Here is a 21,908-nt window from a genome sequence, read left to right as displayed (position 1 = left end):
TATATCAAGATCATAAAAAATTTTATGAGCAAAGGTTAAGATTTTAAAATCAATTCTTCGAGCAACAGGTAGCAAATGCAGATTATATCTATATTCTTTGCACGATTCTTGTTTCCGTAGGTTGAATATGAAACGACAGGCAGTATTTTGTACTCGTTGCAACTTTGATATGCTTGACTTGTTTGCCGCGCCCAACAAAGAATTGCAGTAATGCAACCGCGACAAGATAAGGTTTTGCACTGCAATTTTTCGAGACTCAAGTGAGAGATAATGCTTTACTCTGTACAATTTTCTTTTTTCCCCACCTAGCGAGAACTCGTGACCTTATTGAATTGCATATCAAAATTTAAGGACTAATCGACTGTCACTCCAAGAGTTATTGGGCTTTTATTCAATTTCACATGGTGTTATGTACATGGAGAAAACTAGAGGACCGAGAATAGAGCATTGGGGAACTCCATAACGAACATCAGAATCAGAAGACAAAACTTTATTAACTTGTGTTTGCTTTTTTTTGATTGGTAATATAGAACATAATCCACTCTATACGTGTTCCAGTTAAAAAGAATCGCTTTTCAATGATCTGCTCAAGAGTTTTAAAGTCAATTGTGTCAAATGCCGCTGTTAGATCTAGTGCCATAACCAGGACTGAGTTTCCCTTATCAATTTCAGAGCAAAAATCATTTGCTGTTTTCAGAAGAGCTTTCTGTTTAGTAGAATTTTGGTAAGCGGACTGTTGAGGGTCAAGTAAATTATACTTTTCGAGGAGTTTTGTCAACTGCTCCTACAAAACTTTCTCTAACACTTTTGAAAGAAAAGAGGAGTTTGCAATGGGTCGAGAGTTATTTGGGTTTTCAGTGTCTATTGAGATTTTTTTTGTTTTGGCCTGATGATTCATCTTTCGAATAATTTCAGGAAATTACCTTCCTTGATGAAGGCTTTTGTTTATGAAAGTTAGAAAGTAGGGCGTCCAAGAATTACTAAGTGCCTTGCAGAGTTTTCCTGGTATTGGGTTTAAATAGCAGAAAATTTTAGACGTCTCCTTATGGATATGATTTAGATACTTAACGTCAATAGAGTGAGAGCTGTCCAGCAATGTGCGGTTGCTTGAGTTAATTTCTTCTGTTGAGAATGGACTTCCATGCTTGATCAGATTTTTGTTCTTTATGGAATTTCGAACCTTTCTGATCTTGTTCTTAAAAAGGATGCTGAACTTCTCAGCTATTTCTTTGTCTGTACCCCAACCTGACGGTAACGCTTCCAGCGACCTGATTCGGAGTAATTGATTAAAAAATTGAACTTTTTCTTCAAGCCTAGCCTTTTGTTAATGGTCTTTTCAAAGAACGCTGTTTATTTTGTCGAAAAATCGTTTTGCACTTCTGAATTGACTCCAGTTTTTTATCTGTTCTAATACGTTTGTAGCTTCCTGAATTTCTTTTCCATTTTACGACTATTTCTTTTGAGTTCCTGTAACTTTTTGTCGAAGAACGGACAAATTCTGATTTTAGATTTTCGTCTGGTTGGCACTGTTTCTCGTTCTGCTATCAAAAAAAGTATCCACCAATGCAATTCAGGTTCTGATTGAGGGTCATTATTAGATCAATTTCGTTTCCAATTTTTACTCCATCAGTTTTATTCCTTGATTTTATATACGTGTCTTTGATGTCTAATCAATTCATTTCCTCGTGACAGACGAAAGTTGATCATTTTGTGATCACTGTAGTTAACATTTGTGATTTCGATTGTTGAAATTACAGATCGCTGATTAGTGACCAAAAGGTCAAGAATGTTACCTCCTTGGTGGGTTGATTCTTCAGTAAGCTGAGTTATTAATGTTTCATCGGCAATAGATTCAAGCGCTACGCTTTGGAGATTGAAGTCACCCAAAAAGATAAGATCGCTGTCCATTGACAAAAGCATTATACGTTTTTATAAAAATTCAGAGAAAGCTTTAAAAATACCTGAGGGCGGTCTATGCAAAAGACATATTTTAAGTCTTCCCTCATGCATGCTGAACAAAGCACCTGCAAAATGGGACGTACTACTCGACGATAGAGAGATTAAATTTAACACTGGTTTGAAAATGACTGCAAGTCTTCCGCCTTTTGCCAATTTCCATAGCTCGCTGTAGTGTTGAAAATGTTGGGAGTTTTCGTACGCGTGAGTTTTATGATTTCCATCAACTTCTCCAGACAACCAGGACTCACTTATGAAGAATAAATCTATATCGATGTTCCGGATTTCATCCGCAATTTCAGCAGTTTTATTTTACATCGATATAATTTTTAGAAGGGTGCATGTTGTTGAATTATTCATTCACTGAAAAGGGCTTTCATCTTGTGGAAATGACTTCAACCAATTCCTGGCTTCATTAAGATAAAACCTACCATGAACAACATTTTCAGGCCAGAAATCATGTTAAACTTTCTCAACAAACTCTGCTGCTGTCTCTGCGAAGACAAGAGGATAGCTTTTTGAATTTGATCCTTGTTTGCTGACTTCTCTTCTGTGATGTACTTCATCTCCATTTTTCTGGCACCAATTTCTTATAAGATCGTCAGTGCAATTTTTAGTCAGCCTGCCGAGATATATGTGTCTTCTACTTTGCTCATTTTTCACACCCGTGAAGTTATCCGAGCTTGTTTTTTTTCTAACTTTTGAATATCACCTTGAGCTGATCGGTTTGGGCATGCTACATTCTTTTTCGTTCGGGCCCTCCCAATCCATTGGTTTTGGTCTCTTTGCGATGTTGTTGCTACCAATTTGCTCCCTGCCAAAAGCGTTTGCTCTTCGAAAATGCCTGGATGTTCCTGAGGCAATAGTAAACAACGGCTTTTGGTAAGTGCCGTCTGCTTTGTTTCCGTACGCTGGCATATATTTCTGTTTCTGAAAAAACGAGCTGTATTTCGGTTTGAATTGGTTTACTTGATCGTACATTGTCCATATTTTCAGGAGTTTTTTCAAGCTTGGCTACTTTCAGCTTTAATTCTGATAGTTCGAAAGCAATATCTAGTGATTGAGAATTGCAGTTATCACTAGACCAAAAAATATTTCCCTTGATTGCTTCTTTCAGTCCAACACAACTTGTGAGCTGGCCTTTTGCCAAGGAAACAGTTCAGAATTTCAGTTTGTTGGGCTCCTTCACCACATAGCACACAAGTACTTTTTTGTGCCCAAGATACTAAACTTCCGGATGTCATTGTTCGGTTTGGATGTCTGTTGTTTGACTGGTATATCGTTTACCTAATGAAATTCAACCTTTGCCGGGTATATTGAGATAGATAATTTTTTCTTTTCAACCCTAGCCGGTTAAGCAGTACTCTTCCTTCTGTTTTGTTCTGTGGGAATTGCCGGTGATGTGACCAATCTAATAATCTGAAAAGATTTATTAAACAGCAGGAAATGCTATTTAATAAGTTTATCACAATTAGGCTTCACAACAATTTTTTAAGTTTATCACAACAATTAGAACAACCAGGAAGAAAAATCATTGAGCTTGCGCAATTTATCTCCAAGAAGTATGTTTGAAATTCCCGGGAAAATAATGGTATCACTGAAGACTATATTATTTTAAAACTCAAATTAACGTATGGAAAGACCCGACAATTTCTCACGTTTCAAACCGATTTACACCAGCAATTTTCTACATTTTGAAGGCAACGTACCGAAACTTTCTTACGTTCTAAAACCGAACATCCCAAATATTTCCTGCGCATAAAACCGATGATGCTGATAAAACCTAGTATTCCGAAGCTTTCTTATGTTTGAAACCAAACAGCGAAGATCTTTTGTCGAAATTTTGTCATTTTTGTTCTGTCTTCTGGACTAGGCTACTGAGTTCCGAAATTTAATCTAAAGCAATTGAAACACACGTTTTGAAGATTATATGACCATACCAATGGCTAAAGTTGTGTAGATCCTTGTGTTGTCTAAGCAAAGCAAAACATTTGGAAAAATTATATGCAGTACGAATATGAACTCCAATATTTCGAATTTTTGTTTTGTTCATAACTTTATTTTATAAAAGCAATAAAAGAATGGCAAATTGACTGAAAATCTTGGTAAAAGACTGAATTGCAGCAGATACTAAATCCTCAGAAGCATTTTGTTTAGATAAAGCTAGACTGATCTAAACACACTCTTAAATATTGATGGGGATTAACTTCAGTTGATGATAGTGTTAAAAAGAATTAGCATTAATATTTCTTACAAGGTATTTTATTCATTAGCAAAAGAGTGGTTGACATAAAATTCACATCACATTGAGATCATTTTGACGGGGTTGTATGAATCTAGAAATAGTTCTGTGTGTCTGGGTGTGTCACTCGGCCAGTTTGTCATGCACTTTCATGAGCCCTTTGAAGTAGTTAGCAGTGCGCACTCGTAGCTCTCCAGTGGCGCTCTCATCACACACGAACAGGGCTCGCTGGTGCTGCTGTAGTGCAGACACAGTCCACATGTGGTTTACACCTATCAGTGTCAAAGGAGTTGTTTCTGACCCAATTGATCTTCGAAATAATGGTTCGAAATGTGACGTTTTTAATATGCTTACTTGGTTTTGGATGTTATTGGCGACATCACCTTCAACGTGTTTTGTGTACTCTGGACATAATAGATGTTCCGATGTCTGCGCACGGTAATGAATATTTACCTTAAAGTTTTTAACCTGTAGTTTTGAAAAAATTGGTGCTTATATGTCTTTTCCGCCAGTTAAATTTCTTCATTTGCATTGTTCTCCCTTATCGAAGTGGCATTTATCAAACTATTTTAATCAGTTATGTTCATTAGTCAGTAATTTGAAAAAATGCTAGTTGAATCTGAATGTAATATCTGATTTTGGACGGTTAGACTGACCGCCTTCGATGGCCTTGTGTAGTGCAAATGCCTTGTGGTGACCCGTGATAAGAATCATGACTTCCATCGCATCCATTACAGTGCCCACGCCAACTGTCAGGGCTTGCTTTGGAACAGCTACTTCTGATCCCTAAGAAGAATCACAAACTGGATAACCAAGTAACCGCTTAGGTGACTTGTTAAAAAATACAAGTAACGATAATATAAAGGTATATTACTATCTGATCTTGTTATCGACAGCCGAATGATGGAGTTGCAAATTATATATTGTGTTCACATATTTTTATTGAACTTAGATCGTCTATGAAAGGGGGCATGTAAATGTGCCCACTGAAAGCACATTATTGTTGGGGTCGCGTTCTTGTTCACCTGGAAAAAGCGTTTATTGGCATCAATAGTTTCGACTGCCAGTGATTTGATGCGCGTTCTAGACACTAAGCTAGATCCAGGCTCGTTGAATGCTATGTGACCATCGGAGCCAATGCCCCCAATGAACAAGTGAATACCTCCTGCTGCTTCTATTTTCTTTTCATACTCCACACATTCCAGATCCAGATCAGGAGCATTCCCATCAAGAATGTTGACGTTGTTCGGGTCAATGTCTACATGTTTGAACAAATTCTCAAACATAAATGTGTGATAACTTTCGGGGTGGTTCATAGGGAGTCCGACATATTCGTCCATGTTGAATGTTCTTACATGTTTGAAGCTGAGAGAGCCTTCTTTACAGAATAGAACAAGGTTTTTATACATCTCCTTGGGTGTGCTTCCCGTTGGAAGACCGAGGTTGAAGGTCTTGCCATTTGCTCGAATGTCATTCCAATTGTCTTCGAGAAATCCGTTGATTCTGTTTCTAACATATTTGGCAGCCCACAAACCCACAGCCTCTGCATCATCTTTAATTATTAATCGCATTGTTGAGAATTTTATGTCAAGAAACTGGTTAGTATAAAGTTTCGTGTGTTCTGATTAATCTTATCTTTTGAGTAAGCTCTGAATAGTAAATACGCATCAGGTCACATAATGAGTTTCTTCTGCCTGTCAATTTTAGATAAAATCTACATTATAACCTGATATACTATGGATTAGCGATTCATCTAACTGTGTCTGTACTTTCATTTTCTGAGGAGTACATTAATCTGTTCCTATATAAATGTATACCAAAATTTGTCTCAAATTCTGGGCGTTCGATCCTGGCCATTTTGTGGTATTAAGAGTTTTGAAAAACTGGTTGAAACTCAGCAAAGTGTATTCTCAAGTATAGAAAGTCGTTTATTAATAGCCGCGAAGCGATAGCGGCTATTATTGGGGACATCGTGGTTTTTTTTACAATTCAAAGAATTTGAATTGTATTGGGGCGCTGTTTTTTTTAAGATCTGTTCACACATTTTTCAATGACTTTGATCTTTCAAATCGGGATAAACAGGCAAAGCCCAGCGGGCATTAAGTTTCATTAGAGGCCCAAAGTAGGATTTAGTAGTCCTTTAAGTGCTTAGAGTAGTGCAGCTGAGGGATGGCCTTAATTTAAGGTTAAAAGGTCATTTTTAGTTTTTGAGCTCAAAATGGTGCAATTTTTCATGTTTTTTCATGTCATTTTTTTCAGTTTTTTAATAGCCGCACAGCGATAGCTGGGGCTATTATTGGCCTTCTCTTGGTTTTTTTTTATTTCGTCGTCATGATTTTTGTTACGACCATATGACGTCACAGCCACTTTTTGTTCATTCGTTCATGCAATTTCAACTGAATTGCATGTGTGACGTCATTTTTCGCTCTTAGTGGAGCGAGTTTTTTTGTTCATGCGCGTGATTAAATTTTTGGTCACACCTGACTTACCTCACTCTCAAAAATGACTTCCTCACTTTGAAATTGACTTTTATTTACTTCAATTCAAAGAGATAAGGTCAAATGGGTGTGTGTCACTCTAAATGAAGGTTATTTGAGATCAGCTAATAGAGGCAGCAACAGATTTTTATTCAAAATATAACAGATCAGCCTTCAATAAAAAGACGAGGTTTTTTCGGTCTGTCTTTTTTACTGTTTTTTTATACTGCCGATCTACGAATCTATTGCGGCTATTTTCTGGCAATCTGCCAGCTATGTTTGTTTGATTAGTCTGAGGTTGAAGTTTTTAATAGCTGATGAAGGTCTTATGTGAGATAAATTTATTTGTTATGGCCATTTTATGAGCTATATTTTTTGGTACCACAAACATGAACACGCAAAATGATACTAATTTTTGCAATTTTTTTCAAGTTTTTTGACAATTTTTGTCATTTTTTGAGTTTTTCCAGCATCATGGGCCAGGGAATCTCCTTTAAGGTTTGATAATAGGGCACTGCATATTTTCTAGTAATAATAGAATGGGTTTCAACATTTTAATGTCTCAAATTTATGCATTTTTGGGTAAAATCTGCCATTTTTTTAAGTCTTCCTGAAATTTTTTTTCACTTTGATAATTGTCCATTTTTAGGTGCCAGAAAACCTATTCCACGTTTTTATAGGTCTAATAAAAAAGTTTCTGCATGGTTGTTACTGTCAGAGGATTTTTTTCAACAATTTAGCAATTCGAATTTAGAAATTTTTTAATAAAAAAATTTTTTTTGAAAATATTTGTCTGTTATTGAGTTTTTTTTTGTGCCCCAGTCGCCAGGTATCCTCCTCCAGGGTTTGGAAGTATGTTTTAACATAGTTGCTATGGGTTAAGGGAATGGTTTTTAATGTTTTAATAGAAGGAATAGGATTTTTTTTGAAATTTTATTTTTAAAACTATTGCTTATCGATCTGAGCCGTTGAATTTTTTAAGGCTTGGAATTCGGTTACTGTATAGCCTCTAGAGACATAGAAATGATTTGGAAGATGTTAATATCAAGTTATCAGCAACCTTTCATTAACATTTGCAATTGATTTTTAAAAATTTTTCTCATTTTTTGAGTTAATCGATCTTGAAGGGGCAGTGAATTTTTTTCAGGTCTTGCAGATATAATCCTGGACCGATTTAAGATCCAAAGTTTGTTTTGAACATATTTATGAAATAGTCATGTTTAAAGGGATTGAATTTTGCCTTTCGGGGTAAAAAGTTATAGCAATGAGTATATTTTTGCTTAGTTTGTTTGATTGTTTTAACTTCTCAACGTTTTGATGATTTTGTTTGGTTGGCTGGCAGTGTTCAATTGATGTGCTGGTCAGGTAGAGTACTTCTAAGTTTTTTATTCAATTTTTTGAATTGTATTTCAGGACTTTTCCTGCTATGTTTTTTTAATTCGTCGTCTCCATCTATGATTCTTACGACCTGACTTCTTGAAATTGACTTCTTGAAATTGACTTCATGGAATTGAGTTCTTGGAATTGACTTCATTGACTTCTTTTGCTTTGCAGTTAAAATTTGTGTGTCTGACGTCATTTCTGCTTTTAGGTCAATTGCGTGACTTACCTCACTCACAAAAATGACTTCTGAACTCACTTATGGAACTTTAAATTTTATGAACATAAAATAGTGCGCATCTAAGTAGTGCCAAACTTAGATGCCCTAGTTCTTGAGTATTAGTCTTTATATTCCCTAGTTCTTGAGTATTAGTATTGAGCTTTTGATTTCGAATATCAATTTTGAAAAAGCTTTTTTAGCGCTTTTTCCCTATAGACTGTATGTCAAAAAATTGACAGTCCGAATCTAACCCAAAAAGTGTATTTGTCTATTAAAGGACTGGTGGTCGATCTGTCTATCTTATTTCTTTAGGTGTTTCAATTCATGGAAGGCCACAAGCGTCTATCGCGGCTATTTTCCGGCAATCTGCCGGCTATGTTTGTAATTATTGGAAGTTTTACTATTTAGTTGGCAAATGATAGGATTTAGAGCTTGAGTTCACATGAAAGTAATATAGCTTGTTTATATTTAGTTATGCAAAAGAGTACACAACTGATCGAGTTAGAGTGTTGACCCTAGAGCAGAACAGGGGCAAAGGGGGTGCAGTGCGGATGGGGGTGCTATCTTCCAGGGGTCGCCGAGTGCTCATGGCAGATGCAGACGGCGCTACCAGGTTCTGTGACGTCGCTCGATTAGAGGACAGACTGAAGGCACTACCAGATGTATCGGGAATTGCAATCGGGTCCAGAGCGCATTTAGTGAGTACTCTGATATTTTGTAACGTCTTTCATTTTGTTAGTTTATTATTGTACCTTATGATCTATTTTATCAGCTGAAAGTTGAAGCAATCTAGCTTTAAGCTTATCTTAGAATTTGTAAACGGAGTAAATTTTATTTAAAACTTAACGATATCATAGGTCCTTATACTTAATGATAATATAATTTGTTAATGTTAATGTTGGTCTGGGTCAAAATGATAAGTTTAGGTCAAATGCAGCTATAAAAGAGCCATTAGACCTGTAATAATTGTTTACAGGAGAAAGAGGCCATTGCCAAACGGAATTTCCTTCGCAATTTCATCTCCAAAGTGTTCCAGCTGTTGGTCTGGATGTTGTGTGTGCGCACAATACGAGACACCCAATGCGGATTCAAACTCTTCTCTCGCTCTTGTGCCGTTACTCTTTTCTCCACCCTCCACGTTGAAAGATGGGCATTTGACGTTGAGCTTCTTTATCTGGCCGAACAACTGGGTTAGTTAGAACTTCAAATCCTCAAATTTCTGATGCTTAGAAATTGGTCTTCCAGCAATTGGAGTAATTTACCCTCATTACTGAAAATCTTACCTAATATGGGAAACTAGACCGTTATGTCCTATATGTACGTTTAGTATCAGCGAATGCTTCTTTTTAATTGCTCTCAAACGAAGTTTGTAGCAGTTATATTAGTCCTGTCGGTCTTTTTATGCGATTTTTCGCTTGACCGATTTTGGACTTTTGACTTATGAATTTTGACTTTTCGTCCTCAAAAACGGGATAAACAGGTAGAGCCCAACGAGCATTAAGTGCTCTTAGAGCCTTTCAGCCCTGTTTCAGCTCAATTTGTTTGGTATAAACTCTGACGAAAACAGTAGTTCGAGGATTCAATTCATCATCTATAATCGACATATAGCAACGTATTATCGGCAACACGTGTAAGCATTAACGATCATAGCAACATCAAGTTCTAAGCAACAAGTGAAACTTAGACGGCAAGATTTTTTGATGCTCATTTAACAGGTTTTTGTCTGATGTTACTGACGTCAAAATCAGTTCGTAATCAATCGGCAATTGTCTAGAAAATATTAAACCGAAAACCAGCTTATTCGATACATATAGTGGTTATATTTACTTAAAATTAGGATAAATGAACTTTTTCGGAACTTTCTACGTATATAAGAACGTTTTATACGTATTTAAATTGGTATTTAAATACTCGATTCTGATTGGCTAAAATTCGTCCATTTACTGCGTAACATCCTCCGGCCCGGAAGAAGATGTTGGGAAAACTGGTACAAGTTTTACAAGCGGACGGACGAGCGAACCGGTCGACGTACGTAAAACCGGAGCGCGCGACGCTATCGGAGCCGTAACGGAGTTCCGCGATCCGCGCGGTTCGGTAGTAACCCCTAGGGTTGGTTTCTTCAACTATCCAAACCAAGTCACCGGTCTTAAGATGTTGCTCGGCAGGCGTCTGCCACTTAGAGCGTCGGTACGTACTCTTGATCAAACGAGACCAGATCGTATTAGCGTACGACTGACCACGGGCGTAACGTTTACGATGGTTATACCTATTATTGCCGACTGTAGACGGAATACCGGTAGAGTATTCTCCTAAAAGAAAGTGGTTAGGCGTTATAGCGTTCAAATCGCACGGATCAGCGCTTACGGGTGTTAAAGGACGCGAATTGAGAGCATTCTCCACGAGACAAAAAGTAGTATGCAGTACCTCATCCGTGAGGCGACGAGTGCCAAGAATAGTATACAGCACGCGCTTGAAACTGCGTACCAACCTCTCCCAAATACCACCTTGATGTGGAGCGCTGGGTGGATTGAAGCTCCACTTTATGCCTTTGTGAGCGAGCTCCGCTGCAATGGTGACAACGTTCCACTTTTCAATACTTTCTCGGAGTTCTTTCTCCGCTCCAATAAAGTTAGGGCCATTGTCCGACCAAATCATGGCAGGTGTACCCCTACGTGACACAAACCGCTCAACTCCCATAACACAAGAGCTGGTGTCCATGGATGTAACTATCTCGAAATGGACAGCGCGAGTAGTGAGACAGGTGAAAAGGAAGCCCCACCTTTCCTCAGTAGTACGGCGGACAGTAACATAGAATGGCCCAAAGTAATCAACGCCAGTGTTATTGAAGGGAGGAGACGGGTAAGCAACTTTCTCCTTAGGTAAGTCAGACATGATTGGTTGCATAGTTACAGCTTGGAATTCTCGGCATCTCAGGCAGTGTGCTTTGATGGAACGCAAAGATGATCTTAGTTTCAATAATGTATAGTGTTCCTGCACAATTGATCTTAAGTATTCAACACCTTGATGATAATCCTTTACGTGCGTGTGTTCAAGGAACAGTTTTACAAACGGATGACGTGCATCTAAGATGATTGCGTACTTTACGTTAAACCCAACTTCCATTAACTGCTTGATGCGGCCCGAGGAACGGATTAGCCCATTTGGACTAATAAACGGTGAATGTGGAGCAATTCGGCTACTCCGTTTAACAGATTTATTGTCAAGAAGAGCTTTTCTTTCGGTTTCAAAAGACTCTCCTTGTACCAAGTACTGTGGCTGACGCACGGCTTCGTCAAGCTCAGTAGGGTCAGTGATGCTACCATCGAGGTTGCGGTAGCCGGCATGTTGCCGGAGAACGTATGCGGCAATGCGCAAATACTTGTGATAAGAACTAAACTTACCAAATGGGAATAACGACGGAACGGGAGTTGTCTGTTTTTTAACAGATGTAGCGGGAGATATAGTGTCCTCTATAGTGACTGTTGGTTGACGACAAGTTTGATATTTTTAATGACGTCTTTGTTCGGTACAAACGGGAAACGTGAATTAGTTAGGAAATGTGGACCTTTGACCCAACTGCTTAGCTGGAAAATCTCAGCGGACATCCCACGCGTGCCAGCGTCAGCTGGATTATCCTTAGTTGCGACGTGGTTCCATTGGTCAACGCTGGTATACTCCAAAATTTCGCAAACACTGTTTGCAACAAAGATTGGTTGCTTTTCATTAGAGTTAATCCACTGGAGAACGGTCGTGCTGTCTGTCCACATGTATACTTGGTTAACAGTTACAGTAAGTGCTTTTGTAATTTCCCTTTTCAATCGAGCGGCAAGTAGAGCTGCTTGTAATTCGAGTTTTGGGACAGTCGTTACTTTCATTGGCGCTACGCGCGCTTTCCCCAAAACAAACGTAAGCTCTGTTTTTTCTTCGCCCGTAGGAGTTTTTACTCGGGCTCGTAAGAATGCGACCGCACTGAAAATATCCTGCGAACTGTCACCGAACATATGCAACTCTATGTTATCAGAGGGTCCACTAAAGTAACTTCGAGGCATTTTGATGTTTTCAAGCTTTGGTAAGTCCGCACTCCAAACAAAAAATCTTTGAACCATGTCTTGCGGAAGATCGTCATCCCATTGTTGTCCTGTGACACGCCAGATGTCCTTTAAGAGCAGTCGAGCACCGACAATAAACTCTTTCAAGTTTAACCGAGCACCAACGGTAAACGGTGCGACAAGACGAATAGGGTCAAAGACTTTCGAGACAAGACTTAGGACCAAGTGTTGCGTGAGGGACTTGTTGATAGCGCAGCTTGTACCCCTACTCACAACTAAGGTGTCATTAGTGTGATCCCACTTTAGCCCTAGCACATGCGATGAATCCTCCTGACATGACACAATAACCCTGGGCTCGGTAGATTGAGGAGAACCATCAATTCGGTCAGCCAGATTTGGCACATTGCTTACGAACTTCGTAAGCTTGAACCCACCGAGATGAAGATGTACCAATTCCTTCGATCTATTGCTGGCTTTCTCAGGAGACTCCACTGAGTTAAGGTAATCGTCCATTAAGAAGTTTTCAAGGACGGCTTTTGCAGCTTCGGGGTAAACTTGGCATTGTCTCTCGCAGTGCGTTGTAATGCATAGTTGGCGCATGTGGGCGAGTCTTTAGCCCCGAACATATGGCGCGTATACTGATACACTACAACGTTATTTGTGGGGTCCTCCCGCCACAGAGAGCGAAGTGATGGTTGATCTGATGGTAATACCCCAACCTGTAGAAACATTCCTTCGATGTCGGCAGAGACGGCATATGGATGTTGCCGGAAGCGAAGAAGTACGTAAATAAGGTTTTGGAGCAGATCAGGGGCAGTGAGCAAAGATTTATTCAGTGAGGCACCATGAAATTTTGCTGCTCCATTGAGCACCCTACGCACCTTACCCGGTTTGTTCGGGTTTAAAACCGGATAGTGGGGTAGGTACCACTCTTTATCGGACCGGTTCTCAACGTTGTGAGCGTCCGGAACCTCAATTACATACCCCCTATTCAGATCGTGTTTGATGGTACTAGTATTCTTCTCCCTAAGGTATTCATCCTTGGCCAATCGTTTTTCGAGAGATTTTAGCTGCACAAGGGAGAAGTAATTATTTGGGAGCTTGGTGTTGTCTGCTGCCCACAGCATTCGGACATCGTATCTCAGGCCATTGTGTATGGTGGTACTCTCAAGGATTTCGTGAGACCTTGCGTCTGCTGCAGATCGTGAGTCGACTTGCTTGTTTGCCCCGAATGATTCAATGTCGTACCATGACTTTACTTGACTTGCTAACTCATTGTCTTGTTCGATATTCACATTAAAGCACGTTTATTTTAAACACGTAATTGATGGTAACGGACCGCTTAAGACCCAACCTATGGGTAAGCGTACGGCAACGGGTGAACGCTTCTCATCGGCAGAGAAGTATTCTAACGGTGGATGGCATGATAGACATCTTGTCCGAGTATCATCTCAATGTCTTTATAGGAATTTGTCACGGGATCAAGGACTGCTAAGTGTGGATAAGTCTCTTGCAGGGCCTGTACATTAATTATATCAGAGCCGACGTTCAGACTCTCTTTAACGAAAAGGTTGATGGTAAATGGTTCGAAATCCTGGTGTTCTCTTGGTTTCACAGTAACCTCAACAATCCTAGTGTCAACTACTGCTTCGGTATTAATACCCTTGACAGTTAGCTTTAGTGCTTTACCGTGCAAACGGAGTCCATCTGCGAGACTACCGGCCACCCAAGAGTTACTGCAGGCGGTATCACACAAAACTAAAGCCTTGGTATCTACACCGGACGAATTGACCAACTGCAATTCCGTTACCTGGAGGAGTCCCTTAACATCAGTAACAGATGACATTGTTGGTGTCTTATTAGACGGCTGTTGACTAGTGGTTGCTTTACTTTGACCTGTGTTGCCAGAAGGCTGAATGGTATTGGAATTTGTTGACTGCTTTGCTGGGAAAACCCTATCTGCTCCATGCAATAGTGTGTTATGCGAACTATTGCACCCCTCTGCTCGGCACTTTCTCGGTTGAGGGCACTGGCGGAATGTGTGCTTATCGCGTGAGCACGAAAAGCAAAGTTTATTATCCGCCACCAACTTAGCTCTCTGGGTTGGAGTTTTTTCCTTGAAAACTCGACACTCCCATAGCCGGTGGTTACCTTTGCATACAATACAGCGAGAGTAAGTGTTTGTGGAAGAAGGTGGCATTTGCTTCTTTGTTTCCCTTTGCTGTGAATTTGATGCAAACACTTTTGAGGCTTTTTTGGTCTTGGTTACTGAAGTGCTGTTATCTTCAGGCCTTGCCTTGGTTGCGCTTTGTTTCATAAGATCATGGGCCTCAGCCTTTTCCTTAAGCCAATCGTTAAAGTCAAGGAGTGTAGGTTTAACCCAGTGCTTCTTAACCGTAAAGAGCGACCACGACTCTTTCATGTTTGGTGGTAACTTCTGTACCGCTTGGTTAAGTAGGGAAGCGCTCTTCAAGTCAGCATCATATGATAGTGACTTGAAAACCCCAACGAGGCTGGATATGGCTGCAGAATAGTTAATGATGTTATCACTATTGTGCATTTTAAGAGGCGGAAAATTGCTTATTTTATCCAAGTGTGCACTTACGACTGCCTGTGGCTGGCCAAATTTACGTTCTAAAGTCCTTAGTGCATCCTTGTACATTAAACCACAGTAAGCAAACTCGGCGATTGCAAATTTTGCTTTACCGGTGACGAGTGTCTTAAGGTATGTCAATTTAACGTCATCAGAGCGATTGCGAGTCAATCGCGCTTTTGAATTGACCATACCACTCGTGCCATTGTAATGGATCGCCATTATACTGAGCAAGTTTCCATTCTGGCAAGCGGTCATTTTTCTTGCTGGTTATTGCATAAGCCAACTCCCTAATCAATGACACATTGTCCGGTATCGGAGGGGCAGGTGCAGACACCTGCGGACCACTCCAACTCAACGGTGTGGGCCCAACATAAGGGTATGTTGGCTGAAAAACCGGAGTGGCTAGACCAGGTACAACATTACTAGTAATTGCGGTCGGGTTTACCTGTTGTGCGCCTGATGGTGATTGCATATCAATCAAAGGGGGTGAATTCGAATATATTTGTTGTGGAAAATTCGTAACTGATGGTGTGATGTGTGCTTGTACATTTGGAGCAACATTATTTACGGTAGTAATATCTTGGTTGACTAATGACGGTTTGTGCTGCGGAAAAGGCCAATGACTCATATTTGGCACAAAACTTTGGCCAAGAGGGATATCGGGCATATTTGGGAAAGGAGGAGCAACAGAACGTACAACTTTGTGTACTCGGTTATTACTATTCTGAAAATTGTTGGTGACGAGAGGCTGGTTAGTCAAAAGGGGCGTGTGGGATGGGAGCAGTGAGGTTAAGTGAGAAGACGGGGTTCGGAATGGGAAAGTCATAAGGACGAGCGGGTTCGGAGTTGTGCTGTTGAGTGCTTGGACTTGGTGGGGCGCTTGGGTGCAAGGGAACGTTTATTACGGGGGCTGGATTATTTGTTGTCGGAAAAGGAGGAAGAATGGCGTTTGGTGCTCGGGGGACACAATTAATTTGTGTCTGGAGCATATTCGCTTGGCCAAATTATTCTTGGTCAGACTTGATGTTTCCGGTCCCCTGGATTTTGAAATTTGAAGTTGTGCGTTGGGAAATACTTCGGATGTAATATTTTGGTTTCTTTGCGGTGCGAATGGCTGTGTGGGAATGGGCTGTTGAATGGGCGGTGAAGAAGCCCCTGGGGCGTGTACAGAAGGCGGCTGACTATCCGCGGTTTCTTGTTAAGTTATGCTTGGAAGCGCCATGCCTTGCTGGCCTGTTTGATCCATTTGCGCCGTTAGGTGTGCCTGGTACAACGCCTGTGTGTTAGCAGCAGCCAAAAAATTTTCAGGTGGGGTATAATAAGGGTCAAATTGCTGCAAGGTCTCATTGCTTAAAATGTAATTGCCTGGACAATTTTTTGGAATAGTGCCTCGAAATGTCAGTGTTGTGATCTTCCACTGCCGCGCCATTATAGTGGCTAGGGCATTCTGGAGGGTCTTTCGTAACCTCTTGTTCACCAGTTTTCTCGTTAAAACTTAAAGCAAGTGAGGTGTTGATCCAATCCTGGACAGCCTTTTCACTTCTCATTGAGCTCCTGGCACTTGCAGTTGTTTCAGATTGGCTACCTTTAGAAACAGCGTCCAGCAATTCAAATTCTTGCAGAGTTGCCTCTGCCAACCGTTTCCTGTTGTTTTCCTCCAGTTCATCTAGATCCATGTGCTTTTTCTGTTTAGCAAGGCGAATGGCTGCCTCATTCTGTTTTTCAATTTCTTCGCGCTTCATTTTAGCAATTACGTAATCATGTTTACGCTGACTAGATGTTTTTGACGAGGTCATAAGTGAGGGAAGTCTAGAACGAATCGAAGCCCTCTGTTCCTGGACCTCACTCACTTTATCATCAGCAGAGTTGATGTAGTTTTGTGCTGAAGTGAGTATCTTGTCGTTCTTAGTTGTCATTGCCTCCAGGTAAGACTCTAATGAAGGAACAAGTGCACTTGGATCCTCCGTTTTCCCAGCAAATGCAATCAGGTCCTTATTTTTGTCTACAACAGTCATAAATACTTCGTTGCACTTTGTTACTAGGCGTTCAATTTTCACTCGCCTACTTTGACTATTTGTACAATGAAGAATATCTTCATGCATAGCATGCAATTCAGCCTCACGCTTTGACCTGGCAGCGTACAACTTTTTGATCGAGACTATTAGACATCACGAGGTTATTATTTCCAAAGACCAGCAAAATACCACTGCACACGGTTATCTATTATATGCACACTCCAAACAAACCAAATCCACGAAAAACAAACCAAACGCAAAAGACACCAAACACAGCACACTGTAGACGGTCTGTAAAACAAACCGCCCAAAGAGCAGAAAAGGTCGTTGAGCACACAGTGCCCAACAAAAACAGAAGAGGAGCGCTGAACGCTATGCGCTCAACGTGAAGGGAGACAAAGGACACACGGGAAGTTGAGCGTGCATTGCGCGACGGAACGGAAACGGTACGGACGGGAAGTCGAGCGAAAAAAGCGCAACGCAATGAAACGGGACGGTGGGGAAAGAACGGGCGGGAAATGAGGTTGGAAAGAACTATGTTAGCAGACCACAGCAAAAACTTAACCAAACAACCTAGCCGTAACTCCAGAACAAATTTAAGTCACACCCTAGGAAGAAGGAGAGAGGCTACTGTAAGACAATCTAGCATAGTTAATTATGGGACTATAACGACAAATTAATTTACGGCAATGCAGTAGTACACTAAAAGGATGCAAAGATCGAGAAATTTACTAGCCGCAACTCCAGAATAAACTTAAGTCACATCCTAGCAAAACCCAAACCACAACAAACAATCAGCATACTAGCGGTATTAAACAAACTACAGGAAAATTGAATAAACTAAAATAGTGTATTTGTAGACAAAGACAGTTGGAAAAGTCAAGGAACAATCCAGCCGTAACTCGAGAATAAACTTGAGTCACACCCTAGAAGGCAACAAGACCAACCAACTAGCAATCATACAGGTATACACAAATATAGAGCAGCAAAATCAATATACTACAACAGGAAGGCTAGTAAATTAGTAAAGTTGAAAAGTCAAAGGACAATCCAGCCGTAACTCGAGAATAAACTTAAGTCCCACCCTAGAAAGCTCTGAGACCTAAACAACAAAACAGCATACTAGCATACTCAACATACTATAGCAAAAACAACAACATACTTCATCACATATGACATACTACATCGAAAATCGGAAAAGTAGCGAAGAAAACGAAAAGCGAAGTTTTGGGAGAGCGACGTTTTTGAAGAAAAAAACGGAACACGGAGAATTGAGAAGTTAAAGGACGAAAAGGACGCGGACGAAACGTAACATAAAAGAGCGACGAGAAAAATTATAGGGATTCGATCAATTTTTTCTGTAGGCCGGAAGTTGTGAAAATTTTCACAACTTTTTCTGTGTAATGAGTTTCACTCAATTAACGAACCTCCCGTACTGAACTTTGTTTTTGCACGTGTATTAAGATTTGCCAAGTCTGACAAGTCTTAAATGTGTTATGGTCGTAGCTCTGAATCAGTGCTGATATCCAGACTTGGAATTAGACTTGCCCAGTACTGATATTGACTTGGCGTTCAGTACGGGCTTCTTGTTAGAGAAATTGATTTTTGACAACCTTGTCAAAAATTTATGCTTTTGTCCTTTTTTTTCTATTTTTGGTCAATTTATTGCAATTTCTTGAATACGGAACGGTAATCCAGTAAACTGGACGGTTTTATGCCTGAAAGTACGGTTTATCAATATTCGGTATTGATTTTCTATGTTTTTTGAATTGCAAAAAAAATTGACCAAAAATTTGCAAAATCGAACAATTTAGTATAATATTCTATCAATTTTATCTATATCAGCAGTTATTTTTTGATATACGAACCGACTATATCAATTTTCTCGAATTTTTGGCAAATCTACCAAAAATTTTTCAAAATCGATGGTTTTTTGTCTTGAAAATAATGATATGTGTGGTTTGATGGTGGCAGGTTATCTAAATATCGGAATTCTTAAGATTTCCGCGATGAAAATCGCGGAATTCCTAATTTAAGATTTCCGCGTTGAGAATCACGGAATTCTTAAGATTTTCGCGTCGAAAATCACGGAATTCTTAATTCAAGATTTCCGCGTTGAAAAACACGGAATTCTTATTTTTTTTATCTGATACCGTTAATTTTTTGATAACCCAATATGTTTGATTGAAAAGTTAGGAAAATTAGGGGTTGGAGTTTGCCGTCTAAATTGAAAATTTTTATTTACTACAAAAATTAATTAGGGTATTTTCTGTCTTACAATTTTTTTTGCATCGGTTGCATAGTACAAATAGGAATCCATCGACACACTAAATCAAATCCGGATATTCAGATATCGTTCCTTTGTTTGGGAATCGCTCTGATTGCATCGCTTCTATTCCCTGGCGCGCTCAATAAGAGCAAAGAAGCACAGTCTTGTTTCGTCAATAAAGGGTGTACTAATCTTTATGCGCGTCAGCGACTCATCTCTTTAACAAAATTGCGTAAGCTAGGTATGTGAAGCATAATTCAAAGATAGGATTCAAGTTTTTTTCCAGCTGTTCAGTTTAATCCGCGCGGGAATAAACCAAGTTTGTCGGAATTGTGCATTACGAATGATAAGTTGCTCGTTGGTAAAAGCGGTTAATTAATCTTTTATACCTTCATTGCATTTCAGAGGTAGAGCTAAACCTTGAAGCATGCCTTAAAGGGGAAGCTGCTAGCAAACGTGATTTAATTCTTCCCTCTGATCCATTGTCCTTAAACCTGACACATTTATCAATACAATTAGGCTAAAAGTGTTCATAACTGGGAGCGGTACCATGTAAACTCTGACGAAAACAGTAGTTCGAGGATTCAATTCATCATCTATAATCGACACATAGCAACGTATTATCGGCAACACGTGTAAGCATTAACGATCATAGCAACATCAAGTTCTAAGCAATAAGTGAAACTTAGACGGCAAGATTTTTTGATGCTCATTTAACAGGTTTTTGTCTGATGTTATTGACGTCAAAATCAGTTCGTAATCAATCGGCAATTGTCTAGAAAACCTAAAAATATTAAGCCGAAAACCAGCTTATTCGATACATATAGGGGTTTTATTTACTTAAAATTAGGTTAAATGAACTTTTTCGGAACTTTCTTCGTATATTAGAACGTTTTATACGTATTTAAATTCGTATTTAAATACTCGATTCTGATTGGCTAAAATTCGTCCATTTACTGCGTAACATTTGGAGACTTATTCTTATGGTGTGACGGGCGGTTCTGAGAGATACCCTTGCTATTGGCACCACCCCCACCGCGCTCTTGCCCCCACCCACTGTTGCCCCACACCCTCAGCCCCTGGTGCGCAACCCCCCCCCCCCCCCCCCGTGGTTACTGACGCACAATCGATCGCTAAAAACACGCAATTTTATATTAGTTTTCAATTTTTTTCAAGCTTTTTTAAAATTTATGTCATTTCTTGAGTTTTTTCATTCCTAGGTGTCAAAAAACCTCCTCTAGGGTCTTATAAAAGAGTACCGCATAGTTTCTAGTGGTAGTGGAATGGTTTCAGCCTTTCAGCATCACAAATTTTATTATTTTTGACAAAACAAGCAAATTTTTTCAATTGTTTTGACATTTACTTTTCATTATTGTCTTTCCAGACGCAGCGGCCCAGAAAACGTTCTTAAGGGCTTGATAATTAGGTACTGAAGAAATTGTTAGCAATGGAATAGCTTTAAAATTTTAAAATGACAAATTTTAGGATTTTTTTAATTTCAAAATAGCTTTTATTTGAAAATTTTTGTCGGTTTTTCGGTTTCTCCTGCCTCAAGAGCCGAGGAAGCTCGTCCAGGGTTTGACAATAGGTTACTGTATAGTGTCTAAATGTAATGGAATATTTTTCAAGATTTCGACACCATGAATTTTAGCTTTTTTTTTTACAAATTATGCAATTTTCAATTTTTTGAACATTTCTGGTCATTATTCAGGTTTTTCTGATTAACAGAAAATCTCCATTAAGGTTCGATAATAAGTTACTGGAATGTTTATTAGCCATGGATTAGTTTTCAACTTTTATTAACCAAAATTTAAGCAGTTTTTTTTGCAACTTGGGAGTTTTTTTTTTTCAAGTTTTTAGTTTTTTTTGTCATTTCTTAGGTTTCTACAACCTCAAGAGCCACATAACCTCCTCTAAGGTTTGATTTTAGGTTACTGCGTAGCTTCTAGTTGTAATGGAATTTTTTTCAAAGTTTTATTATCAGCAAAACTATATGCAATTTTTCAAGATTTTAAATCTTGATTTTTTTCATTTATTTGGCACCAGGGTCCTAGGGGCCTCCTTCACGATTTGACGATGAGCTGTCGCATGGTTTTCAGATATAAATGAATAGTTATCAATATTTTAATGACACAAGCTTGAGAAATTTTTGGATAATTTTTATTGGATAAGTTTTTATTGAAATGGTTTTGAAGATTTTAATATCTTGAATTTAAGCACGAATTTGTTAATGTTTTCGAATGTTTGCAAATTTTTTGAATATTTTTGTCCTTTTCTGAGTTTAACGATCATTACTGGCCAACGAAGCTTTTCAAGTCTTGCAGATGGGTCACTTGACACATTTCCAAAGACAGAAAATAGTTTGAGCATTTTCACTTCCAAATCTGGAAGCTTTTCTTTTAAATTTTGCAATCCTATATATGAAACGCGTGAGCTCTAAAATGGGACAAAATTTTTGCATGTTTAAGGGGCCTCTCGAAGCGCATGTTTAAGAGCCACATTGAGCGGCATGGTTAAGCGAACGTTGAGAGAGATGTCAATGGCCTAAAAGGCTTAATGTAGATGGGTGAGGACCGAACCTGGGACAAAAGACTGTTAGTCAGGTGCAGTTACCACGAGGCTAAGAGGGCTTGAAAGTATTTACTGCCCTGGTTACGTATTTTTTAAATGCTCGAGAACTAAGTTTCAGGTTTTTATTGTAAAC

At 39.3% G+C, this 21,908-nt stretch overlaps 4 protein-coding genes across 5 annotated transcripts in view; 1 reads left to right on the top strand and 3 right to left on the bottom strand.

Moving 5' to 3' along the window:
- LOC142358665 (putative isocitrate dehydrogenase [NAD] subunit alpha, mitochondrial) overlaps positions 1–3,426 on the bottom strand; it is a 322,133-nt gene extending 318,707 nt beyond the window's left edge. Inside the window, exon 1 of the mRNA XM_075410156.1 lies at positions 3,409–3,426. The gene's annotated coding sequence lies outside the window, so the exon portion shown is untranslated. The remainder of the gene's footprint in view (positions 1–3,408) is intronic.
- Positions 1–3,427, bottom strand: part of LOC142358660 (ATP-dependent 6-phosphofructokinase, muscle type-like) — a 702,476-nt gene extending 699,049 nt beyond the window's left edge. The window contains exon 1 of one of the 2 annotated variants that reach the window (XM_075410151.1): positions 3,408–3,427. The gene's annotated coding sequence lies outside the window, so the exon portion shown is untranslated. The remainder of the gene's footprint in view (positions 1–3,407) is intronic. The other variant, XM_075410150.1, reaches the window with a different exon arrangement.
- The window catches only part of LOC142358667 (dolichyl-phosphate beta-glucosyltransferase-like), a 303,077-nt gene that overhangs the window by 267,233 nt on the left and 13,936 nt on the right, over positions 1–21,908 (top strand). The window contains exons 3-4 of the mRNA XM_075410158.1: positions 8,748–8,973; positions 9,252–9,465. Coding sequence (XP_075266273.1) covers positions 8,748–8,973; positions 9,252–9,465 — 440 coding nt within the window. The remainder of the gene's footprint in view (positions 1–8,747; positions 8,974–9,251; positions 9,466–21,908) is intronic.
- LOC142358668 (glucosamine-6-phosphate deaminase 2-like) lies at positions 4,191–5,857 on the bottom strand. Its single transcript, XM_075410160.1, has 3 exons — positions 5,224–5,857; positions 4,855–4,984; positions 4,191–4,470 (listed from the first exon to the last, which is right to left on the bottom strand). The coding sequence occupies exons 1-3, from the start codon at positions 5,767–5,769 to the stop codon at positions 4,322–4,324; spliced, it is 825 nt and encodes a 274-aa protein (XP_075266275.1). The 5' UTR covers positions 5,770–5,857; the 3' UTR covers positions 4,191–4,321.

The sequence above is a fragment of the Convolutriloba macropyga genome, chromosome 2 (genome assembly GCF_964194025.1).
Source record: "Convolutriloba macropyga chromosome 2, txConMacr16.3, whole genome shotgun sequence".
Taxonomy (NCBI): Eukaryota; Metazoa; Xenacoelomorpha; order Acoela; family Convolutidae; genus Convolutriloba; species Convolutriloba macropyga.
This window is presented reverse-complemented; position numbering and strand designations above follow the sequence as displayed.